General features: G+C 44.8%; 1 protein-coding gene across 1 annotated transcript; it reads right to left on the bottom strand.

Moving 5' to 3' along the window:
• Positions 1-750: 750 nt before the first annotated feature.
• Positions 751-27,708, bottom strand: LOC8043947 (exosome complex component RRP42). Its single transcript, XM_002416460.5, has 8 exons — positions 27,203-27,708; positions 27,015-27,116; positions 26,861-26,955; positions 26,620-26,785; positions 14,933-15,003; positions 9,804-9,927; positions 6,801-6,956; positions 751-918 (listed from the first exon to the last, which is right to left on the bottom strand). Exons 1-8 carry the CDS (start codon positions 27,257-27,259, stop codon positions 817-819), a joined length of 873 nt encoding a protein of 290 aa, XP_002416505.2. The 5' UTR covers positions 27,260-27,708; the 3' UTR covers positions 751-816.
• Between the last annotated feature and the right edge of the window lie 141 nt (positions 27,709-27,849).

Here is a 27,849-nt window from a genome sequence, read left to right as displayed (position 1 = left end):
CTCGGCACATGTAGCACTGACGATGATCAGGGAGTAAGGGAATCGGACAAATTCCCTTTTCGGTGCCCGACGACCTCTCAGACTTCGAAAAGGAAATTGTGAAACGGTCAAAGCTACTGGGTTTGGTGTCTGTGCACCGTAGTTTCGGTTGTGACTCCGCCGGGGCAGCCCTTCACGCAGAACAGGCGCAAAGTGGCCCGTCACGGTGCTCACAAAAGTCCACTGCGCGTTCTCTTCGACCTCGCACCATTTCACAGAATTTGAGGTCGCTGCAAGGGCTCTAAAAGAACTTCAAACTTGAAAGTGAAGCGTCGTCTGCTCACACCAATAGGTGGCAAGCACAGAGAAGGGCAGAAGTGTGGTTGATCGAGGGACACAGGCAAGGGCGAGCACTTCCGGTCGAGAGGGGTGAGAAAAACTCGAGTTACTGGATGGACCGACGTCATTGCACTGGCGCGGATCACACGGGAACTTCAAATTCGACTTTTGGGAATTGTATTTTTTTACTTAACAAAAACCGAGTTCCCAGGCTTCGAATTTTTAGGGTAACGTCCAAGCATCGTTTTCAAACATTTCGGATAATAAAAAAATTTATGATTTTGACCTGCTAGTGCTTCTTTAATACAAAGGTGAAAAATGTGAGGCAGTCAATGTTTTCAAAAGATTGGGTATAGCCATTTGCATAAAAGTAGTGGAGAAGAAGCAACTTCAAACCTCTAGGGAAGTAGAAAAGAAAAAAAAAGACATCTGTTAAAATGTAAATGAAACCACATTTTATAGATCATCATATTCATGCTCTGTGATTGGATGCAGTCTTCAAAGGAAGAAGCCTTTCTGCCCTTTCTTCTTGGTAGAAACTTCCGCTTCCAACTCTGCAACTACGGCAGCATTCAGAGAGGCGCCAATGTCTCGTCCAACCTTCAAAGATGAAGGAATGGAAATGATCAAGACACAACTGTTCCACCTAAAAATCTCAAAAGTGCACTGCTTTAGAGTTTCGTTCCTTTGCAGAGACATCAGGAAGGGCAACGATGTCAACTATTCTCGGCACTTCGCAGTCGTGTTTCATGATCTGTAATTCTCCTGCTTTGCCAGCATCTTATCAAGGCCATGTCAGCATTTGTAGCCCAATTTAGTGTTTCTACTCTTGACGCCACCACAGACGACTTTAGCAATCTCCACACTTGACATCAAAGTGTTTCATAACTCCACCGCGAAGCTGACATTGCAGAGCCATATCGCCGTAAAAGTTTGACGTTTCCATTATGTGCAATTGGGGAGGAGATCGAGGAGTGGCGCTCCCTAGTGGCCACCTCGGGAACTAACGCTTTGTGGCAAACAAACCCTTCGACCGCAGTCATTAGTGCATTCGCTGCCATAAAAGATGACGCAAGGCTCGTGAAAGATATGTAGCACTACTCTTTTCTCTTAAATGCATCTAGATAAAAGTAAGCTAGCCCCTCTTATATTCAATGCCACTGAAGTCCTCTTGGAAAGCAAAACAAGCGCATGCTTGTTTTGACGGATTCAGAGAGAAGGGGGGGGGGGGGGGGGAGTCAGAGCAATACATGGAGAGAGTTTGGCCAGTCTATGATCTCGCTGCCGTAATGCCAGCCCGCCCGCCGCCCCGAGTGAGCCAATCAGCCCGCAGTGCAAAGCGAGAGGCGTGAGCGCATGCGCGTGAACTCCTGGCTCCTCCCAGCTGACGGGGAGAGCCAACATTTTCATTTATTCGCCCAATGAAATGCATGGGATTGAAAACCAAATTTCGGCTCTTTCCTTTTATTTAGCAGGCTCTGACAAGCAAATGATATATAGTACTACCGTAAAATCCCGTAAGGGCGCCCTTCCCCGTGAGATCACCCATCCCGTTTTTTTGGCTGAATATCTAAAACCTATAAATTCCAAAACATCGCCCACCCCGTCTGCCATCACGCGATGTCCGACGAGAATCACATCAACCGTGCAATCTGCGGTACCAAAACGTCTGACAAGGGAGTTTCTAGCGGGCTCACAAGTTTTTGTCCATGATCTGCGCATGCGATATTGGTTTATGTGACGTGCAAGTTGATCCCGCATGTTTATTGCATTGTGAAAAGTGAGTCTGCTGTGTCCGCGATCTGCAGTATTTGTTCCCATGCCATGCGCGCTCGTATTGGGTTCCCGCGTGTTTTGTCCACGATCTGTGCACGCGATATCCGTTCCCATGACGCACAAGTTGTCCCGAATGTTTGTTGCACCGTGAGATGCAAATCTGCTACATACGCGAGTGGCGGTATTGGTTCCCATAACATGCAAGTTCGCAGCAGGTTCCCGCGTGACCTTTGCACCGTGTATGCGCGATTCTATAGCGCACTTTTTCGGCAAAGTCGATGCCCAAAACTACATGTGCGTTACAATCGAAATCAAAAACCGAAACTAAAGAAAAATGCAATACTCGGAATAAGGTGGCCAGCCCCAACGCCATCGTGACTGCTTGTTTACATTCGCCATTTTGGTATTCGTATCACGCGCATCTCTCACGCCTACGGACTCGTGCCAGCCGTTTTAAGATGGAAAAAAAATTCCACTAGGAGGCTTTATTTAATAGAAAGGCTGTCAAGCTGGCAGGAAAAGATAAGAAAGGAGCAGCACTGCGTGGCCTCGCAATCCCAGCAACCCGACAAGCTCGCAAAGTGTTGTTTGGAAGACAACCTTCCCAAAGCCGATGGTTGTGCACTCGTACATGCGCAAGAAGCACGGCACTTGAAATGCTTTAAGCGAAAGCAGGGATCACATCTGTGGACAGCGAAGAACTGTCGTAGGACGCTGACAACGGCATCTACTGCACGGCATTTATTTTTGCGTTGGCGTGAGTTTCTTAAAATCCGTTCTATGAGGGTTCAATCTTCGTTATTTTATCTGAGCGGTAGAATCGACCACAATTTACTTTTTGAATATCTGAAAGCTAAATCTGCCTGTGCGTTAGAATCGTGCAAACATGGTAAAGCAAATCTGCTGTGTACGCAACCCCTTTTACCTAGATACAGTATGTCGTAGAAAATTCCCGCGCGTTTATCACATCATAAAACGCAAATTTGCCGTGTCCTCCATCCACGGTATCAGTTCCCGTTTTCTGTGGTTTGTAGCGGACACCCCAGTGTCTTATCGCCTTTTTTTATACATTTTTGCCGTCGCATCCCCAAAGATAGCCCACCCTATGTTTTTTTTCAATTTATCCCTTCATTACGGGATTTCACGGTAGTGTTATTCCTCGGTGGCTTAAAAAACTAATGAATGAAGTTTCTCCATGTTTGACTGCAAACTTTGATTCAGGTGAAAAAGAAATAAGCCCGTAGCAGACGGCGCGTAGCCTCAAAAGTGTTCTGTGCCGACAGTGTTGCATCAAAATGGCGGTACTCTCCTCTTAGCGCTCTCCTCCCTTTCCTTCACTTTTCTTCTCTCCAGCGCCTTTGTCGCCACACCCACTGGCCAGACTCTCCCAAACTACGGCTCTGAGGGGGAGGTCTGGATATGCTGACCCCCCTCTTGAATTCTGTATGCGTAAAAATTTAGGGTAGAGAAACAGGGGGGGGGGGGTACAAACAATTTTGAACATATGATACTCTGACCCCCCCCCCATCTAAATATACCTGCGTCCGGCCCCGCACGTGCGTGCCGGGCCAGTTGCAATGTATCGGCTGCGCGCCCTGGATCGTGGGCCGGCGCGGTGTCCGTGTTTTTCTAAATTATTCACAAAACACGCATATCACTTTTCAGTTACCCCGTTTCTTGCGACAATCATGGACGACATCGGCAAAAGCAAGCCGTGTCTCAACGAAGGAGAGGACATACTCAACTGCAATCATGTCATCGAGTGCAGCGTTGCACCAGAGCCAACGGTGGACAGTGTTCGCATCGTTGCATACATGCTGCAGTCCTTCGCGCTGCATATACCCGGTTCAAAAGCATGCTTCGAGCACTGCGGTGCGCAGCAAGTGCACACTTGCTGCGTACACTATGCGAGTGCTGGCGTCGGAGCTGTTCGCCACACAGCGCAGCGATTGTTTGTGGTGATGATGATGATAATGAAACTGCACCCCCTATAGGTCGATCTCCTCGCCAATAGCACTTGATGGGAGCTTTTAAAGAGACACTAACACCCACCCCCCATTTTTTTTTTTTTTTTTTTTTTTTGTCAAGCGATATAACATGGTGTTAAAAGATTACTCAATCAATATTTTGCTACAGTGTCACATATATTTTTAATAAAGTAAAAAAAAATGCAACTGCTCAAAACTGAAACTGGACTGGAGAGGAAGAAGAAATATGGAGGAGGAGAGTGCTGCCAAAAATCAGGTGGCTATGCAACTTTTTTTTTTTTTTTTTTTTCAATCAATGTATTTGCAACTTTTTAGAGGCCACAAAAATGGGTACAATATCTTATGTCTATTTTTAGTACTGAGTGTGTGCCTGCGATGACCCACAACTTTGATTATCTTTGGTGGTTGAGTCCAAAGCACAGAAAACTGCATGTGACCACAAAGAAGAGAGTGAGTAAGACTCAAACCGGCCAGTTCTCGATCGGCGGTTTTCGGGCTAAAAGAAAACGAATATCAAGCCGCAAATTGTGTCCTGGGTAGTTGGGCTCTCACGTGTCATGTACAAATAAAAACCTTAGCAAGCATAAATACCCTGTCAGTGTTCCTTTAATGAGCAGCACTTTCTATGAGAATGATATGGTATGTGATATGTGTCAAAGGAATTGTGAAATCTTCGCCCACGCCTCTTCTTTGGGAGCACTGCATCATTTTCTGTGAAATGCCACCAGACATAGAATCTGACCGTGAAATGCCTCTGCACCCTCTAGATTATGCTACTAAGCCCCCGTTACTATGAAGCGGAGGGGGAGAGGAGCGTAAGCATGCACTCGCCTCCCTCCCCCCAACTCCATGCTATGCCACTGGTCGCATGCGCTCAACGTCAAACCCGCAGCTCCACTCCGTTGCCGACACTCTCTTCCATGGCCTTGCTACGGTGTGACCAACACCAACACTAAAAGCCAGGAAGCAAGGCTATCGCTTTAAAAATGTAACGCAAAAGTAACCAATTACTTTCTGGTCATTTTTCAATTACGTTAAGAAGGCTATAACTGACTACCGTAATCACTTACATTTTTAAGTAAAGTAAGGACATATTGTGAGTGGGCTAATCATCATGGTAAGTGATACCCTAGTTACACTAGTGCTCTTAACTGTCATTAAGCCAATGATTGTTGGCATCTCCCAACTGTCACTGAGCTCAACTAAGTTGTCCGGTGTTACACGGTACGTAGGCCTAAAAAACCCAGTTGGGGTGCGCGTCAAGGGACACAGTTGAAACCGAAAAAAAACAAAAACTGATGTCATATTACCTTTTCTAAAAAGTGATGCAAATAAATTACTTTTCATTCATTATAAACATTTAAAACAAAACAAAATGAGCTTATATTTTTGTTTTTAGAGCAAAGAAATAATAATTAGAACCAGAGCCTCGTATATATGGTATATAGGAGGCTCTGTCAGAACGTTTCACACGGATTCAAGCAAGAAACATAACGAAAGTCTTATCGGCACCGACATCACAATGGCCGCCCTCGCCGAGCTTTGGCTTCCACGACGTGCCGTGATCGTGCTAGCAACAGCTCTGGCCCCAAATCGTGCCTCTTCCAACAATATTTGCTGCTACAATACTTTCTAGATACCTCCCCCCAATCTTCCGCAATAATTAGTGCTTCGCTGGTGCTGGCCATGGGAGGTGATGCGGCGGATGCCGCCACCTTTAGCTCTATGGAGACGAAGCCCCATCAGTTAACTGAGGTGGCAAGCTCAGTTGAACTTAATGATCATTAGCGGCTCAATGACAGTTGGCACCACCATGTTACTCTGGCCGATCATGGTTGAGTCAACTGTCGTTGGCTTAATGACATTTAAGAGCTCTAGTGTAACTAGGGTATTAGACAACTAAAATTTTCATCCGAGGAGTGAGCAGAGACAATTGCCGCTAGCTTTGCCATTACCCACTAATCATACCAACCAGAGCTTGGTGCTCTGACATACCCGCACGCTTTCGTTTCCTTCTCTACCTCAGTGTCTACCCACATTGAAACCACATGCTTACACTCAGTAATTAAGATGCTAATGAAAACATTTTGATTAATTATTCTACTTATTGTGATGATTAGCTCCCTACATTATGTCCCCCTGGCCGTATAACTCTCCTGCACAGACCGGGTTAGTGGAGCTTGTACAGCTCTTCTAAAACAAATCTGTAAAGGCTTGAAAAATAAAAAGCCTGCAGAATTTCCACTGGAAGTTAAGTGTAGTCTTGTACACAGCGCGATGCTGTTAGCACAAACCGATTATTGCCGGGTTTTGCTGTATGTCTCTCTTCGAACCGAAGGGCTGTAACAAAAACTACTAGTGTGGTAGAAAGTGCTCATATGGAGCACTAACCTAAGCGGTAAAAATTGGAGCCTACCGATACCTGTTCAAACTAAAATGTGAAAAAGCGGCGATGTTCTGTTCATGCAAACAGCGTCACGCAGTGTACATGTGCAAAAAGAGATGATTCACCTCAGAGAATTGTTAGGGCAGCAGAATGGTTGCTCTTGAATCTGCCCTAACGCATGAGACAATACTATTGGTTTGCTAGTATTATTTTTTTTTTCTCAAACCCGCTGTCGCTTATTTTGTGGAAAATTGCAGTTCCAGGAGCACACTTTGTGAAGCAAAAGGATAACCATGCAAAGCAAACTGGTTGAATATTGGAGTTCCACTTGCCTCAATAACATCCATGACATTTTCAGGGTGCAAACTTCCAGTGCCTGCTTTGAAGAGTGCAGCAATTTTTCCACTTGCAGTGACTGCTAGGGCCAGTGAACCAACAGCACAGGCCTGTTCTTCTTGAGTAGCATCCAGTATAAACTGTTGTCCTACCTGATATTTAATCAAATTATTAGCAAGATACCTCCACATGCATAATATATATGGCCATTATTGAATTCTGCACACTACCCACATGAATTGAACATGGGGTCTACTTTCACTGCACCTAGATAGCACACATTAGCTGATAGTCATTAAAATGTTGCATACTATATTAAGGAAACAATAACAATTTCTTCATCGGATTACATTTTGCTCTAGAGCAGCACCAGGCCACAATGACATTGAAATCTGGGGTATCTTCACTGTTGCATCATTCTGAATAAAATTCAGATGCCTTATAGAAACAAAAATTCTAAAAGCCAGTGGCAAATTCAGAGGGGGGGGGGGGGGGGGGGGGGGGGTCCAGATGTCCCAACCTCCTTCTTGAATTCTGCATGTGTAAAAATTTAGGGCAGGGAAACGGGGGCTATCAAACATATGATATGCTGACCCCCACTCTGGAAATACCTGCATCTGCCCCTGCTCAGAGCCTAATGAACCAGTAAATCTGAGGAAGAATCACTTCCATTCTATTTCTAGTGGTAACCAACTTCCTACATACCTCATTTCTTAAGACAACACTTCTTAGGAGCCAGGCATTTTTGCAATATTTTGTGGTAATTGAAACAGGGTCTAGTTGATAGTACATATTTTGAATACATCCTACAGGCAAGGCAACATTCAATCTTATTATCAATCAGGACAGAAATTCTCATCTAAATTTAGACACCTTGAGAGTCAATTAACGGGGGGGGGGGGGGGGGGGGGGGGGGGGGGGGATAACACAACACCTTAAAAAAAAAAATGTCTGCAAAAAACGGTTGCTTTTGAAAAATGCCATATTTACATCCACCAACATCTAGAGTATTCACAGAAAGTTTCATTTGTTTACACCAACATAGTTATTTTTTTATAAATTATTTTCGGTCCACCAACGCTAAAGAAAAGGTAGCGGTAGTAATGTTGCTTGTTTGAAAGCTCAATTGAAAGACTTGTGCAACCATTAAAATTAGTGATTACCCCACCAAAACTGAAAATAGCTTACACACGTGCTGAACAATTGGAATCAAGCTATTGCTTGATTGCAATGTTCAGCACCAGTGTACTGTGTTTCAACACAGTATACACTGGAGCTTCTCTAACATTTTGAGCACCATCTGGTGGAATATCAATTACACGAGGGGAGACAGTCTCCTCCATTGGGAGGAAAAGGGTGGCAATTTCCCTCTTTACTTACGGGAGCAACTTTTGATCCAACAGCAAAAATAGGTGTAAACTTTCCTCCCCTCTTAAGGGAGCAAATTTCCTCCCCATTTTGTAGAAGGAACTTTCCTCCCTTTCTAGAGGAACATATGAAACACGCCAGTTCCTCCTTTAAAGGAGCTGCAGTGTGCAACGTTTTTAACGTTGAAAGAATTGGCATCTTCTACTTTTGACATTGTTCACCTTGTCACAAAGGACAGAAAACACACCTCCTTCCTTCGAAATGTGGCAATTCCGCCGCATAATCGCGAGACAAATATCAGAATATTCCCCAACCTGCAACTGCGAGCGGCGGCCATGAGAAACACGCGGAATGACGTCAATGGGGGTCTTGTAGAAAGACAGCAAGTTGTGCGAATACCTGCTCGATAAAAGGTAACTTTTCTATAAGTCTTGTCATTCCAACATAAATATAAATGCGTCAAAAAACCGGTATCATAGACAAAACGTTTATTATACAGAGTTTTAGTGGCACCATCTATCCTAGGTCCACAAAACCGTCAGCTCTATCTGCTACCACGAACAGCCACCAGAAGCCAGAGGGGGAGGGGGACAGGGCCGGACGGGTATGGCCGGACCCCGGATGAGACTTTCCTCCTTTCACCATATTGTTTGCGCTGCGCCCGCCAGTACGTGGTCACGCGGTTGCAAGCGGATGAGTTTTCGCTGCTCACTGATGGCTCTAGAGAGAGCTTCACCAGAACCCCCGCAACCCCCATTGACGTCACAGCGCACGTGACTCGGAAGATGGTGAAGGAGTTGAGAGGTGCCGAAAACCTCAATCTTTGTTTGTTTTTAAAATAAAAACTAGGACATGCAGGCAAATCAGTTTTTTGTTCTTTATTTCAGAAAGGTTGAAACACCAACTCCCAAATTATTTAAGCAAAGCACTTAAACTGTTGCACAGGTCCTTTAATAAAACTATCGAGACTTAATATTTGCGGCTTATATGCCAAAATTTTATGGAGCCGGTTACTATGAACTTAGATTTTGCATTTTCATGTTCCTTTATTATTAAAAAATTGTAATTAGCAAAACTTGGTACATGTGAAAAAAAAAAGAAAAACAAATTTCATAACTTTTTCTTTTTACTTGGAAAATGCATATTATTTTAAATATCTGTTCATAGCAACTGGCACAGGTATTCCAGTATGCATTCCACAAGAAAAATATGTGGTAATAAACACAATTTCTCAACGGTAGATTCATCGAACAGATTCCATGCAAAGCTATGTTCTGGAGGTATATTACCTCATAAAATTGGTTTACAGGGCTGAAACTTTGCATGCTCTCCTTCTATATGGCTAAAAACACCACCTGCAAATATCATGCCGATTGAGCAAGCGGTTCAAAAGTTGACATTCCCAGGTTGTGTCCCCCTTAAAGGGATACTAAAACGGAATTTTGGCGCTTATTTCTTGGTTTATTCGTGTTCAAGGGAGCAGTATCACATCAGACACACCAATTTCTTGTTAAAAAAGACACAAAAAGAAATTTTAAAATTAATTAAACGATTATCAAAGAGCACTAAAGGAAGGAAGGCAGCTCCACTAAAACGAGTGATCTGTAGATAACAAGGACTGGCACTGTTACCTTTGAGAGTGTGATAAAGCAGGGCACATTTTCAATGCTGAGCTTTTCAACATCGAATGGATCGCCTGAAACTTCCACTTCTGGATCACCATTTTCATCCACCGTCACTGAAACCTTGGGGATCCTTTTGAAAAGTTCAAAATGCAAGCATGATTCAGTTCCCCACCTAGAATTATCTCTAAAAAATGAAGCTTTCGCAACTTATCAGAAAATACAAGCTGCAATTGTCGCCAACCACCACAGCAACATTTTAATACTAACGAAGAAGTGCAAGGCATGGTACACAGTTGAACCTCAATTTAATGAAACCCGATTTTACGAATTTACCGATTTAACAAACCAATTCGGATTCCCCACGCAGCCTGTGCGCGAGGTCTCCATTCCTCGATTTTACGAAGTTCCGAATTTAACGAAATATTTAACGGGTCCCGGTGACTTCGTTAAATCGAGGTTCAACTGTATTCCCATCTGCACCATAGTCAGTTACAGGTAAAGAATGCAACAGCAAGTACACATTAAATGAATTCATATAAAGGCACGTTCACACACTTGCGCTTTACTACGACTGAATGAGACAAGACCAGTTTTAAAGGGGCTGTGCAACGATATTGGGGGTAGGAACATTTCTCACTTTACACCAGCTTACTGCAACTAGTGGGACTCAAGAATACTCAAACACAACTACACTGACCGAGAAGCGTCCTCGTCGCGATGGAATTCCCAGGATTAAAGCCGGCTTTTTCTTTCAGTCTCTCCTTCGCAAAACTTGATGACGGAGCCTTGGGGACAATGCCGACAATACAATCCCCAGGAGTGCATCATGAAGCTTTGCGATCCCTGCTGTAATGATATTTAAATGCTGCTCATACAATGGACACAAAGACTGCGTAGGCATTAGATTTTGGCCCGTGACAATCAATGCCTCGACATGCATTCGGGTAATGGCTCGTGCCCAATCGCTGGAATGACGGGAATAGCCGAACCCTCACAATGCGTGGAACTCAGCAAGCACTGTGCCCTGCCAACCCCAGCACGTAGCTATGTTAAAAATATTGGCGGCATATAATCGGCTCCAGGTCACGTGGCCGCTTTTTCTGGCTGCGAGTTGAGGAAATAAACAGTGTTTGTTTTTCTTCTTTTTTTGTGACTGCCATTGTGTAGAGGAAAAAAAAAAAGGTGACGTGCATTTCATAGATCATAAATGTCAAGGAATAATTCTAAGTTGTATTTATTGTAAGTAGAAAAATTGCTGCATCACCCCTTTAAAGGAGCTGTGCAACGATTTTAATGCTGAAAGAATTTGCATCTTCTACTTTTCACATTGTTCATCTTGTCACAAAGGACAGAAAACACATTTCCTTCCTTCGAAATATAGCAATTCTGCCACGTAATCGCAAGGTAATTAGAATATTTCCCGACCTGCAGCTGCGAGCGGCAGCCACAAGAACCACGCAGCGTGACGTCAAAGGGGGACTTGTAAAAAGATAGCAAGTTGTGCAAATACCTGCTCGATAAAAGGTAATTTTTCTATAAGTTTGTTGTTCCAACAAAAAATATAAATGTGTCAAAAACCTGGCATCATTGACAAAACTTTTACTGTACGGAGTTTTAGTGGCGCCATCTATCCGCGTTCAACAAAACTGTCAGCACTATCTGCCACCATGAAAAGCCGCCAGAAGCCGGAGGGGGACGGGGGCAGAGCCGGACGGGGATGGCCAATCCTGGACGAGCACACACTTTCGCCATGTTGATCGCGCTGCGCAAGCACGTGGTCACGTGATTGCGAACGGGTGAGTTCTCGCTGCTCACTGATGGCTCTAGAGAGAGCGTTTCACCAGAACCCCGCATGTTCTCCTTTTACGTCATAGCACACGACTAGGAAGATGCTGAAGGAGTAGAGAGGTGCTGGAAACCTCAATATTTGTCATTTTTTTAAATATAAACTAGGACATACAGGCAAAAGGGGTTTTTTGTTTTTTACTTCAGAAAGGTCGAGACACCAACTCCCAAATTATTTAAGGAAAGCACTGAAATTGTTGCACAGTTCCTTGAAGCCTCTTGCGACAGTTTACGACCAGCTGCTTGCTGCACAGCCAGTCATAAGCCGTCGCAAGAGGCTTAAACACAGTCTTGTATTAGTCGGTTGCAGTCAAACGCAAGTGTGTGAACAAGCCTTTACTACACCAGCCAATCGCTTCCGCCAGTTTCCTTGACAACACTATGTCACGACTTTACGAACACACTTTTTTTCAAATGGCAGTGCATGCGTTGGCCACACCGAGGAACTCCAGTCTTTTTTCTGCTCTCTACCTACCTGGATTTACCTTGCAAATTTGTGCCAATATCCACTCTCTTAATGCGGTAGTGTCTGTTTGTTGATGTGAGAATCCAACAGTTGTGTAGACATTGAAGTGTTGAATGTGATTGTCAAGCAAATAGGCTGAAGCAATAGTCGTTGCTGACGACTCCTCTTCGTTCATTTGTAACTCAAGTTATGGTACAAAATCGTAGCAGTATGAGGTAAGATTATTTCTTCCCAAATGGTTTCTCTAGGGCGATGTAAAAATGCTGCGGTCACCACAATCGATGTGGCATGCTGTACGACATTGCTCAAGCAACACCACTACCACGCTGCCTCATTGCTCTCTTCAGGCTTTAATAAATAAAGCACGAGACACATGAACGGCAGAATCGTCCGATCCAACAGTCCGAACGCCGCTCCGAATTGTTGCACACGACAGTTTGAGACACACGCGACCTTGAATGCGACACGACGATCCGTTCGGCTCTGCCCAAGCAGGCGCTCCAGCAGAGGTCCGCGTTCGTATACAGGGCAGATCTCTGGTACCAGACTGACAGTTCAGTTCGCACGAGCGAAATTAGGAGCTCGTTCTCGCTAGCGCGTGCATTCTTTGCTGGGCCATCTTTCTGGAATGGGTCAGCGGGATTCACACGTCCGGCTTCCTGCCGCCCAAGTCAATCCGGTTTTCTTGTTCGTCCTACCAGACCCAGTGTGTCATCTTGATGTTCGCGCTTGCTGTGCTGTCATTGGCTGGACGCTTCCGACAAACCGTCCGCCGTGCAAAACTATCTGGCGCGTTGGACGCACGTCGGATCGCCGATCTGACGTCTGAAGCGACCAAACTTTTCGGATCAGGCAGTCGTATTGCCGGATCGGATAGATTTTTCGTGCATGTGTCTCACGCTTAAAGGATGCATATTGGAATGACGCACACAAAGCAGTATTTTCTCAACTCTGAAACATAGCCCTCTTGCCCAGTCCCACTGCTCCATTCAAGCGCAAGGTAAGTCAGGTAAGCAGTGATTGCCTCGCCCCACCCCTGTCCCGCATGGAGGCGTCGTGGGACAGAGTTACAATCGTCTCCTGCCATCACTCTCGACAACGCGAAATTGAAGATTTTCCGGCCCTATTCTCCATATCGTACGAAGTAACTCAGGTACTAACTTTTCCGCCTCACGACAATGTCCCCCTAATTTTCTCGAAAGCATAGCAACTTGAAGCGGACGCATTGTGCCTGTAAACGGAGCATGTCCTGCATTCTCAACCTGTCACTAACTATGGCTTTTTTTTATTGAAACACTAAACACCACGAGAGGTGCATGGACCTGCCATGGCAGTCATCTGCCCCAGCAAGCCTGCAGCAAAGCGTCCAGTGCAAATCAAACAAGTTTGGAGACAATTCACAAGCGACTCAGACGTCTCTTCTCCCATGATCAGAGGACCGCATAGACTGTCGTGCACAGGCAGGTGTTTGGTAGCTTTGCAGAGTTACGGCCCTCGCCATGAGTGGTAAGGTGAAGAGCTTCGAGAGGCCTATATAGCCCTTTGACGGTCGTTGTCACACATGCACGGCAGCGATTATGAATTTTAAAGTCTATGCGCTTAAACACGAAACTGTGCACGCTGCAGGAGGTGTTGCTGTTTGTTATGTCTTAGGCAAACTATAAATGTTATGTTTGCAGGCTATTTCGTTTTGGTGGGGCTATTTAATATGGTTTTAAAATTGGACGCTCCGGGTCCATGATGTGCGCAAGATGGTCGCTTCGTATGTCAGCTTTTCTGGCGGCAGACGCAATTCGAGCGCCAGCTCTTCCAATTCAGAATTTTAAATGCTTCTCAGAATTTAATTCAGAGGATGATAGCTCACCACCTGATAAAAAAAGCTCTATAAAATACCTCCAGTTCAAAATCTGAAACTGCCAGAATGTCACGGGAACAGATGTGCAATAATAAAACCAAATGGAAGAAAGGTGACACCTTTTTGTCTTCAATATGTTCATTATAATTGAACAGCTTGGAAGCAGTGTATGTGCTCCAGCAAGATAACTGACAAAAACACCTGCACAATGACCCTTTCCTTATACTATTTCTTTGGAAATGAAACTCAACCACTGGAAGACATCTTTTGGGAAAAAAACTCAACCGTCAAGAAGTTAATGTCTATAGTTTTGCATATGTAAACATGCATAAACATATCTCTTATTGTCATACTAACCACTAAGCTATAAAATCATTTCATCCAGACTTAATGGCTCTACTGTGCTCGCCACTTGGAAAATGAGCCCTAAAACTAAACTACCCACAACTGCCAGGACCCCATTGTTCCAGTTTGGCGAGCAGTGAGGACCAGGAGATAAACATCTAAATGGACCTTTTTCCAGTAAGCTTCTGCGCATGCGTACACTCCCGCTGTCGCCATTTTCGCAGGACACTGGGACGCGGTGCCCTGTGAAAATGGCGACAGCAACATTGTCAGCGTCTATCTTCGTGCATATTTAGTCTATTTTGACACTTTGTGTTTTTAGTATCGGTTGTATGAGGTCTAAAAAGCACTGAAAACCGATACAACGGCACAATGCCAATGTGTTTCCCTCTAACTCTAAGGACTGAGAGAAAAATAAAACACCAATGTGGAGTTCCACAACAAAGCGTCTTGAATACAGCTAACCATGACTTTTCAGGACAGCTGCTTTATAAGAAAACAAAGTCCACTATGTGTCAATCTGCTTTTCAAGGTGGAAACTTTCACCAGCTTACCAGTTTAATCACCCTCTCACAGAGCACCAAGCATAAATCCCTAATAAACTACACAGTGGATTGGACTCACTTGAGGTCATATAAGGCTGCCTTAACAGCCACGGAAACGGCATCCACCAAGCTGCCGCCGCATTCTAGAATCTGGAAAAAGGGTTTAATGGGCATTGTGAAAACCTCGCTGTGCAAGAAATCACAAGACAAAAAGCAAAGAGGGATGCCGACGGCTCATAAAAAACACCAGTTCACTCGTCGTTCGAGGAGTTGGTTGTACATATGATCCGAAAAATGAGAAAAAAGCAGTGTTGGGAAGTACTTTCAAGGGTAACTCCACTACATTTTCTGGATTTTAAGGTTACGTCGGTTTTTAGAGAAGGAAGTGTCTCTGAATCAGGGCTGAGCAGTATCGCGATACAAATGTATCGCGATAGTATCTTAGAGATACTTTCAAGATACAAATACATTTGAAAAATGTATACGTATCTTAGTAGTGAAATACATTTACTATGTAACACTTGTATCGCGATACTTTGCCAGACTTAGGTATCTCGTTACATTTGTTGCCATTTTTACAATAAATTTAAAAGATAAAATCATCTGTTTGGTGCAAAGTGCTTCAGAATTTATAATACAAACCCACCCTATCACATGATCCATCACAATCACTAACATAAAAAAAAAACTGTGGTTTAACCCCTCGCCTACTAATAATCAGTGTCAATCATGCCACCCTTTATGGAACATAAGGCCAAACCACGTGTGTGACTCGCGTTTCTGTTTCGGCGCTTGTTTAGAGCACTCTCTGGCAGATGGCAAAAGCACCCCTATTGCTCCATTTACCTTGGGGTGTCTGCTCATTTGTTTTGCTGTTTGACAGAGAGAACACTCAATTTAGCCACAAAAAAAAAAAGCAGTCGCTTGCGAGCGTTCACACTAAAACAACATGGCTTTGGCATGGAGGTACACTTTAGGCGACAAAGAGATACAAAACCTTCTTTTTGAATGGGATTAATGCTCAGGCATATGTTACGACAAATTCTTCAGCCTTTCCAATTCTTAGGAATCAGATGATAGTTTGAAGGGCCAGTGACAGGAGTGATGAAAACTATGTGAATCCTGCAAGCCTTCTATCAACTTCAGTGTCTGCACGTCAGTGGGACTCAGACCAGAAGTCCTGATTTAGAGCAAGATATGACACCTGGATGTTAAGGAAATACAGCTTCATACAGTCTATTCAGCACATGCTTTAGTGGCGCCCGCTTGAGCCGTCGACACGGAGTGCGGCAGCCGTGAGCGCTCGCTGAGCTCACTACCCCTCCCCTAGCTCACGGCCACTCAAGCGACCAAGAACGCCATGAAGGAGGTTATTTTTTGCTTGTCTTTGTAATTTTAATTTGCCTATAACTTTTAAAATAAAGCAAAATTCGAGAAAAAAAAAATGTTTCAATAAGTTACTATGTTCAGTGCGCTCAGGTTCGGTGCAAATTAAAAAACAGTAAAAAAGTCCTTGCAGGGCCCCTTTAAGTACATTGTACTTAAAGCACTACTTCAAGCAGGTTTAGAAAACTTGAGAAAACAGAGAATGTACTTTACTTGAAGTACATACTCAGAGTGTGTACTTGTACTTTACTCAAAGTATCGTGTCTGCTACTTCCCGAGAAAAGTATAACACCCGACTTCAAAGTACATTCTCCAAATTTGGTCCCGTTAAATTTGTATCACAAAATAACGCTTTGTCAACTCTGAAGAAATACTGGGGGGGATATACTACCCTCACCAGAAACGTAAGCTATAGACGCATCGCTTCGTTTGTTCTGGGGGAGGCTTTCCTGCAGCTTATCGAACTTTCGCTACTTCTGCCTCGGTCAGCACAAGCGAGGAGGTTAAATATATTGAAGGGGACAATTAATCATAATGTAACACCTGAAACTGTGATGCAGAAAACTTATAAGACTTTCAAGTCAAAGAAAAAGACAACAAGTGAGAATGTCTCAATGCTTTGAGGCGCTCTCCTCTGTTGTCTTCTCCTTCAACATGAAAGTTCCTTAATTTTTCCGCACCAGTCTCAGGTGTCACATTATGATTAATTATCACCAGCTTGCCTGCACACTCATTACTTTTCGTTAAGGAGAGGACACTGCTCCACGGGAGGATTGCTTGCGGAAGGTACACGGATGACGTCATGCTCTCTCCTAGTATGTTTAACCCCCTTATATGCAACAAGCTGGGGCAAGCGGCACCAAATTCAGAAGTCATAGGAACTTCTGAACTGGGCACCATTTCCAAAAATAACTACTATTCTGTGGCCACCTGACTTCACCCAATATTCACCACCATTTCTGAAAATATGTGATGCACCCACAATTACCCCTGGGGCAATACATACCAGTTAAAAATCACTGTATAGGGGAATGAAAGGGCATCATGAAAGATTGCATTAAAGAGTATGTGCACTTTACTTCAAGAACATTCCACCCTGTGCACTAGCTACATTACTTGAAGTACATGACCTCTCATTTAATTTGTACTTTATTTTAAAGGGACACTGACGGAGTATTTATGCTCGCCAAGGTTTTTATTTGAACATGACATATAAGAGCCCAACTACCCAGAACACAATTTGCAGCTCGAAATTTGTTTTCTTTCCGCTCGAAAACCACCTGGTTTTCGGGCGGAAAGAGACAATGATAGATAGCACTACCTCCTTGTTCTGGCTAGAGTAACTGTGTATGTTCCAATTACTCTAGTTCCGGCTTGTTTTGAAAAAATATAGACTGCCCGCAATGACCGTGGTCCATTAAAATGAGCACAATTTTTTTGTAATGTTCCTTTGGTATAAAAATAAATGTGGAAAATGATAGCAAAACTGAAGTGACAAAAATAAAAGAAAATGTGGCTGCATAACGACGGCACTCTTGCTGCCGACGCATTTCGCCTGCATGTCGTCTGCTTTCTTTCGCTGGTCAGCTAGACCTTCCGACGCCTGCTCCCAACGCCATCTATCAACATGTACGCCAAACGTGCCCCTCCACTTGACTTGGTCGCCTGCGTCGCCGTCTGCCATTGACCCTGGCAAGTTTTTGGCCCTATTTTTTTTCTACAGAAAGATAGCTACACATAGTAATTTTAAAAGGTAAAACCCACTTGTGAAATACACCTTCGATGAAAAACGAGTCATACATGCAGGCGCCGATTTTTACGGTCCATTTTAGATCGAGCCTCGGCATTTCAGACGCCCTATAGACCTTTTCATCTCAGTCGTTACCTGACAAGTGGACAGAGGGCTCTGACACACGCGGCGCCATAAGGTGGCTTCAATGTGGTTGGTTTTGGTTTCAGCGGGTTGGTGGCTGTGTTATGTCGTTTTGCGTAGTTTTGTGATATAAATATATGCCTTGTTGTACACAACCAATGATACAGTGGTAATGGGCCACCTTGAGAACTAGGTGTTTATGAGCATAAATTATAGACGTTTTTACGAACACCTTTATCTGATCATGTTCATCGTTCAGCCAAGTTCGGCAGCGAAACGACTGAAATGATGCAAGAGGAAGATTGCCGATTCTACAGCCGTACTGGACGTACTGGCTGGCACTTGTTTCGATAAAAATAAACCAATAAAGAGGCTAATGCATGGAGGCACAGTGAAAAAGGAGGTCGGCAACCTGACTAACAATGAGCTGAATTGCAGAAAACAAATGAAATTGCCAGTTTAGTGCGTGTTTGATCTTCGAGGACACTAGCATTTTGTGAAAATTTCCGACAGGTAAACCCCCTGCTATGACGCATAGAATACAAACAAGCAATATTGTAAAAAAACAAGCAACATTGTCTCTATTGCTTTCTTTTAAAAAAGTAAGTACTCGAGAGATGTTTCAATGATCCATCCTAGGCCAAGTGGAAATTTTTTTAACTATTGGCCCTGCTAAAGCATTCATTAGCAGCCTTTCACGGTGTTGACCTTAGGAAACTCTGTTAGGCCTCATTCACACAGCCGCTTTTTCCCCCGTCCTAACGGGAGCACCAGGTGGCATTCCCACCGGGGCAATAGTTTTCGTACCGGTTTGAGACTCAAATCGCGCCGCTGGACCCGAAGTGCGCCAAAAGACGATGCTCTACGTCTCCGGCGCTGACCGGCGCCACAGTCCCGCACCAAAAGGGGAAGACCAATCCCAAAATAGGAAACTTTCGCTCAATCTGGCAGTTTCTCGAAAGTTGCGTGACAATTGGGCACTGCCACGGGAGAAAGGATTGACCGTACCATACACCGACGGTGAAGCCAACGAAACTCTTTTCAGGAAGGAGCGGGACGATGGGCGTGTTGTGTGATGTTTATGGTTCTTGAACGGGCATACAGGAATTTGCATTTACTGCTGAGCTACTGCTCGTAATGATGAGACCACATTGGTTCCTTTACGATAGACGTAAATGTGATTTTAAGGAAGAACAACCAAAGAAAGAAAATACGGCGGTTGATCATTGGGGAAGAAATGTGGCGTGATGAGCGATTGATGTGAAACGTGCTTGCAGTGTGTCTTGTCGTTTTTGTTTCAAAACGTAGAGAAAAATATAATTTTTTAAACATGGAAAATCGTTATCGCCGTCCCAAACGCAAGCTCCAAGCACCAAAACAGTTGTAGCGGTGCCCATCAACGCCAACCATCCGCTACATTTGGTGATCAACGCTGCCACAAAGCAGTCACAAAGAGGGGTTACAAGCAGGGAGTCAAATTGGTCATTACAGTGCAGACCGCATATAACGTATGTCGCGGGAGTCGCGAAAATCCGCACTATAAGCGGTACCGCGCTATTACCAAAACATCAATTTTTCAGGCCAAAATACATGCCATGAGACAACTTATTTTATGTTAGATGAAGAATAAAGCTTAGTTTGAGGAAAGCCTTTATTTCACTAGACTAGTACACTTCTCTCTCAAGTGTGTCACACATTTTGAAAGAAATGAGTGACTTTTGCCTGGCGCAGCCTTTTAACGGCGTCGCGGGTTGCGGACGGACGTTGCGAGCGTTCAGGATTGCTATCCCTAATCACTTTTTTCCGGTGATGAAAACGTGTGAAAATTCGCATCCTTTATACAGTACGCGCCAGTAATACCTTCAACTTGAGCACAGGCATGAAATGCTCCAAATAAGAAATCCGGGCGATGTTCGAAAATAAAATGCTTAGAAAGCACCACTGTAGTCGAAGTGAACATACACGACGACACGGGCGTTTCTGCCGTCTTGAGAGTGCTGCCACGACATCGCCGTATGAATAGGTGGATCTTCCTTTCTAGTACGTGCTGGGTTATCATAGCGACACACAACGAAAATTCACAGTGCAGGATAGCGCTTTTACGCAGAACAATGAGCTTCCACCACGCCGTCTACGTAGACGATCACAACAGATGCCATGTTTGCGGATAGAAGAAGCCGGCCCGCGACCGGCATGCAACGCGCGCGAACACTTCTCCCTGACCTGCGATTGGTCTGTCGTTGCAGTTGTTTCCAACGCAGCGGAGGGACGCACACACAGAAACGACACATGCGTGCGTCCCTCCGTCGCTATGGCAACTAAAGCCTCTCTCTTCGCTTCTCCCCGGTCCTTTGAGCAACCTCCTTGCCCCGTGAGTGCCGCTTGCGGCTAGCGCCGTTATCTAGTGTCGCACAGGGAAGCGTGCTTGCTGCGCTGGTTGGTCGGCGCGGTCGGCGGGCTGTTCCAGAAACCGCACTATAACCGGTATTTCCCTTCGCGCGCCTGCATTTTAAGTGGTATGTTATTAGATGGAGTTCTATGGGAGGCGAACCGGTGGTTTAAAAAATCCGCATTATACCCGGTCCTGCACTATAAGCGGTTACATTGTAAGTGGTCTATCCTGTATTTCGGTTTGGTTCGGGTTCAGCAGCATTGTATTTTGTTCCGGTTCCGGTTCAGGGTAGCGCACATAATGTCACTCCGGTTACCGGTTTTAATAAACACGAACCAGTTCGAACCGGTTTCTCACTCGACCTTTGAATATTGACCGAGCACTTTCTGCAGCCTTCTCTGAGCACGAGATACTTGCAATAGACCCATACAAAAAATATTCCCTATTCAAGCATACCTGAAAATCCTGCAAAGTGACATGCAACAACGACACCATAAATTTGGCAAGACTATTACTTGTATAATACTGTTCTTAAGTGAACTATATATAAGCGATCGGCTTTCCTTTTTTATGGTGTCTTTTGCGCACCCACCTGTTTAGCATTTCAAACTCTGCCAGAAGAGGGCGCAATTTCTGGATGGGCCTATAGACCTTTCCGAAAAGTGCTTGTGGCCGGTGCCATCTTTAGTGTTCGTGCTTTGCTCGCTTTCCGAAGCGACGAACTTGCACGTGCTGGGCTGTGAAGATCGCACGCTGGGCTGTGATTTTGTAAACAGTAAAAACGTCTCTATCTCGGTGACAACTTTTCTTGGCAATGCAGAGGAGGGTACAGGCACGCGTTCCCTCTTCCATTTTTAGCGCTGAATAAAGCTGTGCGTGGGCTGTCCTCCTCTCCTCTGAAGTGCCAAGAAATGTCGCCAACTATAGCTGGATATTTTGCCCTCTATATGTTTTTGTTTGTTTTGCTCTGCACACACGTTTATTTTAGACATGCTACTTGTTTTCGGTGCCCAGTAAGAAGTCGCAGCTATGCCCCAGAGTGGCTAACAGGGGAACGAGTGGAAACAAATGTGCCGTAAAACACAGAAACAGTTACATCGAGTGCGCAGATGGGGTAGTTTATCAAATCCCGTTAAGCTGTGGTCGTGTATACATCGGCCAAACTGTCCGATGTGTCAATGACCGGGCACGTGAGCACGCACGTGTAATGAAGTGTGACTACATCTTGAGAGCCCTTCGGGTTTCGTCGGAAAAATGATGTTCTAAAGAACTCGTGGCGATGCTTTGTCTCAAGACTGACTTTTTATTGCAAACAATGCTGTATGCAAATGACCCAGACTGAGACTCAGAACCAGTTACATGGTGTGAATTGTTAACGCTAAGCCAGTGATAATATTATAACAGTACTCACATTTGAAACTGTCAGCCACCGAACAAAGTTCTGGTAATGTCACCACAGCGAACAATGTTTCTCGAATGCTCAGTTGAAGACGATGAAAGAGGACTTCAAACAAAAATCAGAAAATGGTTGAACAGGCGACATGCTGGATTGGCTAGTCTGACAAACCTACAAAAAAACGTTACTCGGCGTATCATCACCGAGTGATGTTGCCTCCAAGGACCCATGTTGTAGTTGTTTCCTTTTGTAAGGTAACATTTTGAGCATGTAAAAGAAAAAAGTGTTTTTCACTCTAATGGACCACAGCTGACCCTACAAACTGTACTGCCGATGCAGCGCGGTCTTACCTTCCTTCATTGTGTTGCTGCACTTAAGCGGAAGGTCAGACGGTGAGCTCTCGGTGCTCAATTGGCTAAATGGCTCATCGACTGAAAGTGTGGTCCATCTTGAGGTAAAACATTCGCGGACGCGTAGGCCTCCGTGCCTAGAGTGGCGCAATCCGCTCCGACACTTGGACATTTCGTAGCCGAGCGACCAAGCGGTGCTTTGAAATCGCCACCGCCACTACCGCGCCGCCAGGGTCTATTCAAGAAACAAAGTAAACTTCAAGCTCTCCAGATGCCTAACTAGAAGCGGGAACTGAGCAATCTTGCTGACCACATTGTTTCTTTGTGACTCTGCCTTTGATGTTGATGTATTTTTTATAACGTATGCAATAAAAACGGAATGTAAGAATATCTGACAGTATGTATGATTAGTCTTAGCAATATAAAAAAACAATACACCCACAACTTTTCCCTTTAATACCAACTACTGACACAATTGGCCCTGAACCGCCTACGTTGAACAGGTAACCGCCACATTAGATTATGGTTTCGTTCCGGTTTGGGTTCAATATGAAGCGCTCAATTTCGGTTTCGTACCGGTCGGGTTAAAAATAACGGTTTTCTTCCGGTTTTCGGTTCCGGTTCGGTTCGACACCTTGGTTACAATATTGGTGGTAGAGATCAAGGGAAGTGTGAAATTGAGCACGAAATTAAGGGGTTATACCAGTTCTACAGTCTTACCGGATACAAAAGTTTGACGCAGAATTGGAAAGATGCAGAAAGGTTTCTAGACTAGGTGGCACAAGCTACTGCCCAATATGGAGGGCACAGCTGCCAGCATCCATCCATTCATATAGCCACAGCCGGCAGCTCCGTCGCCGCTGGTTCAAACACTCCACTGTCCCCGCACCGTCCCGATTTCAGCACAGCACCGACGGCGCTTGCGCCGAATGTGGCGAGGAGCCGGCTGTGTGAGTGAGGCCTTATACAGACATTTCCTTACATTGCATTTAGAATATGAGATAAGGGACAAACCTGTCAAGTGAAGAATGACGTCTGTCTTAAATGTAGTCTGCAAAATAAAATTAAATGGCGCAAGAGAATTGACCTCCAGCAAGTTTGGCTGAAGGCGAATGCCAGGCACCACTTTAAGGATTTGTGTAGACAGATCTTTATTTGTTTGAACAGATGCGCTTTTCACTTTCAGCGCCGTCGAGAGTAAATCTGGCATCGACAATGTTGCACCTGAGTAATTTCCATGCAGACGGCTTCTTTTCGGCATCACATATTGCGTGCCTCAGATGCTTGTGTCAGGCACTCACAAGCTGTCTTTGACATGGTTTTCACCCAACCCTTTGTGTATAAGTAAATTAATTGAATTGGATATCTTAAAGGGGCCCTGCAACAACTTTTTGACCGATTTTTAATTTGCACCGATCCTGAGCGCACTGAACATAGTAACTTAATGAAACTTTTCTATTCTCAAAGTTCGCTTTATTTTAAAAGTTATAGGCAAATTAGAATTACAAAAACAAGCAAAAAATAACCTCCTTCATGACGTCGTAGGTCCTGGCTTGAGTGGCCGTGAACTAGAGGAGGGATAGTGAGTTCATCGAGCGCTCACCGCTGCCGCACTCCGTGTCGACAACTCGAGAGGGCACCACTAAAGCACGTGTTGGATAGGCTGTATGAAGCGAACGGTCAGGGCGGCTCGCATTGCATTTGCTGCGCGATTAAAGACTAATTCGGCAAAACACTTCATTGGCCACAAACGACAGCAAACACGGGGTAAATATCAGTTCAGAACGGGAGCCACTTCGTGCTGCCATACCGCCAAACGGCAAAATCGCCAGCCAAGCCCGCGCCGAAGCCTTTGGAACGCTCGGAAACGGTCGGATCCTCGAGCCGGTATACGACCGCGGCGCCGCCGCGTATATCCGGGACCTTTCTACGCTCCGCGTTCATCGGCGCCTCATCCCACTAGCCCTTTCTAGTATGCGGCGTTTTTTCCGCCGCTTGGTGGTGGGTATGTCGATGGGTCATTTCTTGTTTCCACACTTCATAAACTGCATTTGTTTCTTTTCTGATCTAAAATACGGAACAAAAAAAATACTTTCATACATAATTGAAACGGTTCGCGACACTTATATTTTGTATCTCGACTAAAAAAAAAGATTTTAGCGGTTCTGACCAGTAGTAAACCCAGGACCAAAGAAGTCGCATATTGCGCGCTTTTGCCAACGCGGGTCGCCCTCGTAGGTGGAGGAGGTTTCCGCGTCGTCCGGTTAAAATATGACGCACTGATATTTAATTACTCTCTCCGCGCCCGCTGGCTTGCCCGAACCCCAAGAGACCTGGAAACCGCAAAAAAGGTAGACGCTTAAATATGATTGCAGGGCCCCTTTAAGGATTAATGACTGCACACATGGCAACTAGCACAATGTATAGTTCCTGGAATGTTCATACCGTGAAAGTGATTCCCCCATATAATCAAAAGCAACTATGAAGGCAGAGCACAATGCTTTAAAGAAACACACATAGTAGCTCCTTGCACTGACTATATTTGCCTTCTTTAAGATCATAAATATACCATGCCCTTCTTATTGAGCAGTTATCATTTAAAAGGCCCCTAAAAAAATGTTTTTCTTAAACAATTTAGTTGGGACACGCGTGTCAAAAAATTAATTTCATGTGGAAAAAAATATTTTTACAGCAATAATTTATTTTTAATTCTGTGCGCAAAGTCCATGACGTCACGGAATAGTCATGCACTCTTTCCACCTCAATGAGATGGTCATACCCTCTCTCCGCCTCAAAGTGATGGCCAAGCCGATCCACCTCTCCCCCACGCGCCCAAAATGCTGAGAGAAAATAAGTGGAAAGGAGGTGACTACTGACTAAATTGTGTCACGCGCCAACAATATTGCTCTAAAAAAAAAAAATTTTTTTTGTGTGTAATATTACTTTTTTAACGTCCCAAACACTGTTTGAAAAAAAAAAAAAAAACATTTGTTTTCCTTTTCAGGGGCCCTTTAAGGGAAGCTGAAGCGGTTTTGTATTTGAGGAAACACACTTAAATCGCTTTCATTTGACCTCCAAGATCATGAATATCAAAATTATTGTTTTTTTATTTGCTGCATGGAGGCTGCAGAAAATCATTTTCAAAGTACCGCCGAAGGCCCTCCTTCCTGGAGCATGACGTCACAAAAGGAGTTTTCGGAATCTCCACTCTCGCGCATCTTCAGCACCTATCAAAGCAATGAACGCACACTCTTGCTATTTTTCATAAAGGCAGAAAAAGACGTCCTGACTGGTACCAGTGTGGGGGAATATACCTGGCAAGCTTGCAATTGCATGTGCAGCCCTCGAGAGACACGCGCTTGGCGGCCCAAAGATCCTCTTATGACATCACGACAGGTTGGAGGTTTTTTGTGTTTTCTCGCGTTCAGTTACATCTTCGAGAAAACAATTGTGATGTTAAGATTCACGGGATAAAACTATGCTAGAAGGAACTTCGATCCCTTTTTTTCCTTTTAAAGAAATGTTTCACCGTCCCTATAATCAAATTTGTGCTAAAAAATAATTGGCCTCTCAACCCTCGCATTTTTTAGTCAACTAAATACTAAATGTGCGCCAGTGCTAACGCACAATTTCTTTCCTCACACGTAAACAGTACGCTGACTATGCAAATAGTCAAATGTATATTAAATCAAGTGCAGAAGTTGTGCACATAATGATGACATGCAGTTAGGTAGTAAATATAAATGTCAGACGACACTTCACAAAGCAAGGCAAAATTTTGCGATGAAACGCGACAAAAAACAAGAATACAACAACTTCACCAAGGCGCGGAGGGAATAGAGGAGCGACAAGTTGCAGCCACCTTATGGCGGCCACGTCACGTGATTCCAAGATGGCAACGCCCATGCAACGGACGGTGAAAAGGTCTATACATGACTTGCATTGACATCACATCAGCCACCACTGCCCTGGACCATGCTCCGTTCCCCGCACCCTCTGCAGCATATATTTGGCACCAATGAATTTTTTCTTCTTGGCAAATCTTGCCGAGAGGTACAAATTCGATGGTGCGAAATGCATGCCACAGAAGGTAGGGGCACAGAATGGTACGGAGCAATTACGGCTGGTATGGTGCCATGTGACGTCCCTTGCAAGGCATGTTTATATTGAGACAGCTCTGAGAAATGAACGAGGATAGCGTTCGATTGATTTTCACAAAGCATCTCTGTGACAAACAAACAATGTTATCAGTTGTCCAACGAGAAATTTTCACTTGACAAACGGGTGCAAAGCCACTAGAAATTGCACGTGTGTCCACTGACGTTCGATTGCTCGTCTAATATGACAAAAGGCCGGCATTAGCACTTACCAGAATGTCCACATAGAGAACCCACACCTGTTGACCAGGTACGACTGCCAGTGACCTTAGATCCAGGCACTTGGGAGATCTGTAGGCCTGTGCTAAGGCCGAACTGATCTCCGCGGCGATGTCCTCACCACCTCGGCCTTCGAATTCCGGGTCAGCATTTGCAGTGCTGCGAGAGTTGGGCTACTTCTGCACTTTTCATTCAACCAACTAGTACGCAATGGAATGCTACCAGTGTACTCACCAGTCGACAAAGAACTCTATGCGTCCTTGATCAGTAGAACCAGGATCCGGAGTTTCTAGTTGTGCCTTGACCCCCACTAAAATATCTGTGTTTGCCTACAAAGGTATCAAACGTAAAGGCGCTGACTGGCCTAGTACAGTATGAACTCACTTACCAGCCGGACATGCGCCGAACCGCTGCAATTCGATACAACGCCAGTTTCAAGTTCGATGTCACGGTATTCCAAACAACTACGGCCATCACAGCGAAGGTTCTCCTAAAACGTAAGAAAATATTAAAACTCCATCGCAGACACATTACTGTCACGTGGACGCCGCTCCAGAGTTGCGAATTATTGCATACCTGTATTCCATGGATTATAAATGTCTTCTCCGCATCACTGATCAGCACATCAGACATCGTAGAAGCGGCAGAAACCCTTCAACTGGTAAGTATCTTATTCATTCTCAAACCGCACAACCCATACAAGTCATGCACCAGTGATACCACCACAGTAACCGCAGCACTATGGCAACTACGGCGACTACGGTGCCTGGAGCACGTCCTGGTACGTCTTCGATTGGTGTTACGTGTGTTTGGTCCCGAATTGGCAACAAATGACGTCACAGAAGCCGAAGTGTCATGCTGGTGCATGTCATGACCCTGGCAGTTGGTCGTAGAAATGCTGAGGAGAAGCTGCAAGTAGCACCACCGAACGCGAGTGTCGCTGTCGTCATGACGTCGCGACTTCTGGCTGCGAAACCAGGCGAAACTTCCGTGGACTGCCACACTAGAGAGCTACATACAGCAGAATAGGCGTCTGCCACCTAGGCCACGGCTATTGAGACGCCGCCAGGATCGCAACTGGCGACAAAATTACCTTTTGACGTCATCAGGCGGAAATCGAGGGACTATTCTTTTTTTGAGGTGGTACGCACTACGTACGCACTTGATTCAACTAAGGGCATCGACGTCGGTAACCCCGAGGCCGATTCCACTCCAAAGCGAGG

This window comes from Ixodes scapularis, unplaced genomic scaffold, assembly GCF_016920785.2.
Source record: "Ixodes scapularis isolate PalLabHiFi unplaced genomic scaffold, ASM1692078v2 PGA_scaffold9__187_contigs__length_104089568, whole genome shotgun sequence".
In the NCBI taxonomy this organism is placed as follows: domain Eukaryota; kingdom Metazoa; phylum Arthropoda; class Arachnida; order Ixodida; family Ixodidae; genus Ixodes; species Ixodes scapularis.
The sequence above is the reverse complement of the archived record's forward strand: the minus strand, read 5'-3'. Positions and strand labels throughout refer to the sequence as shown.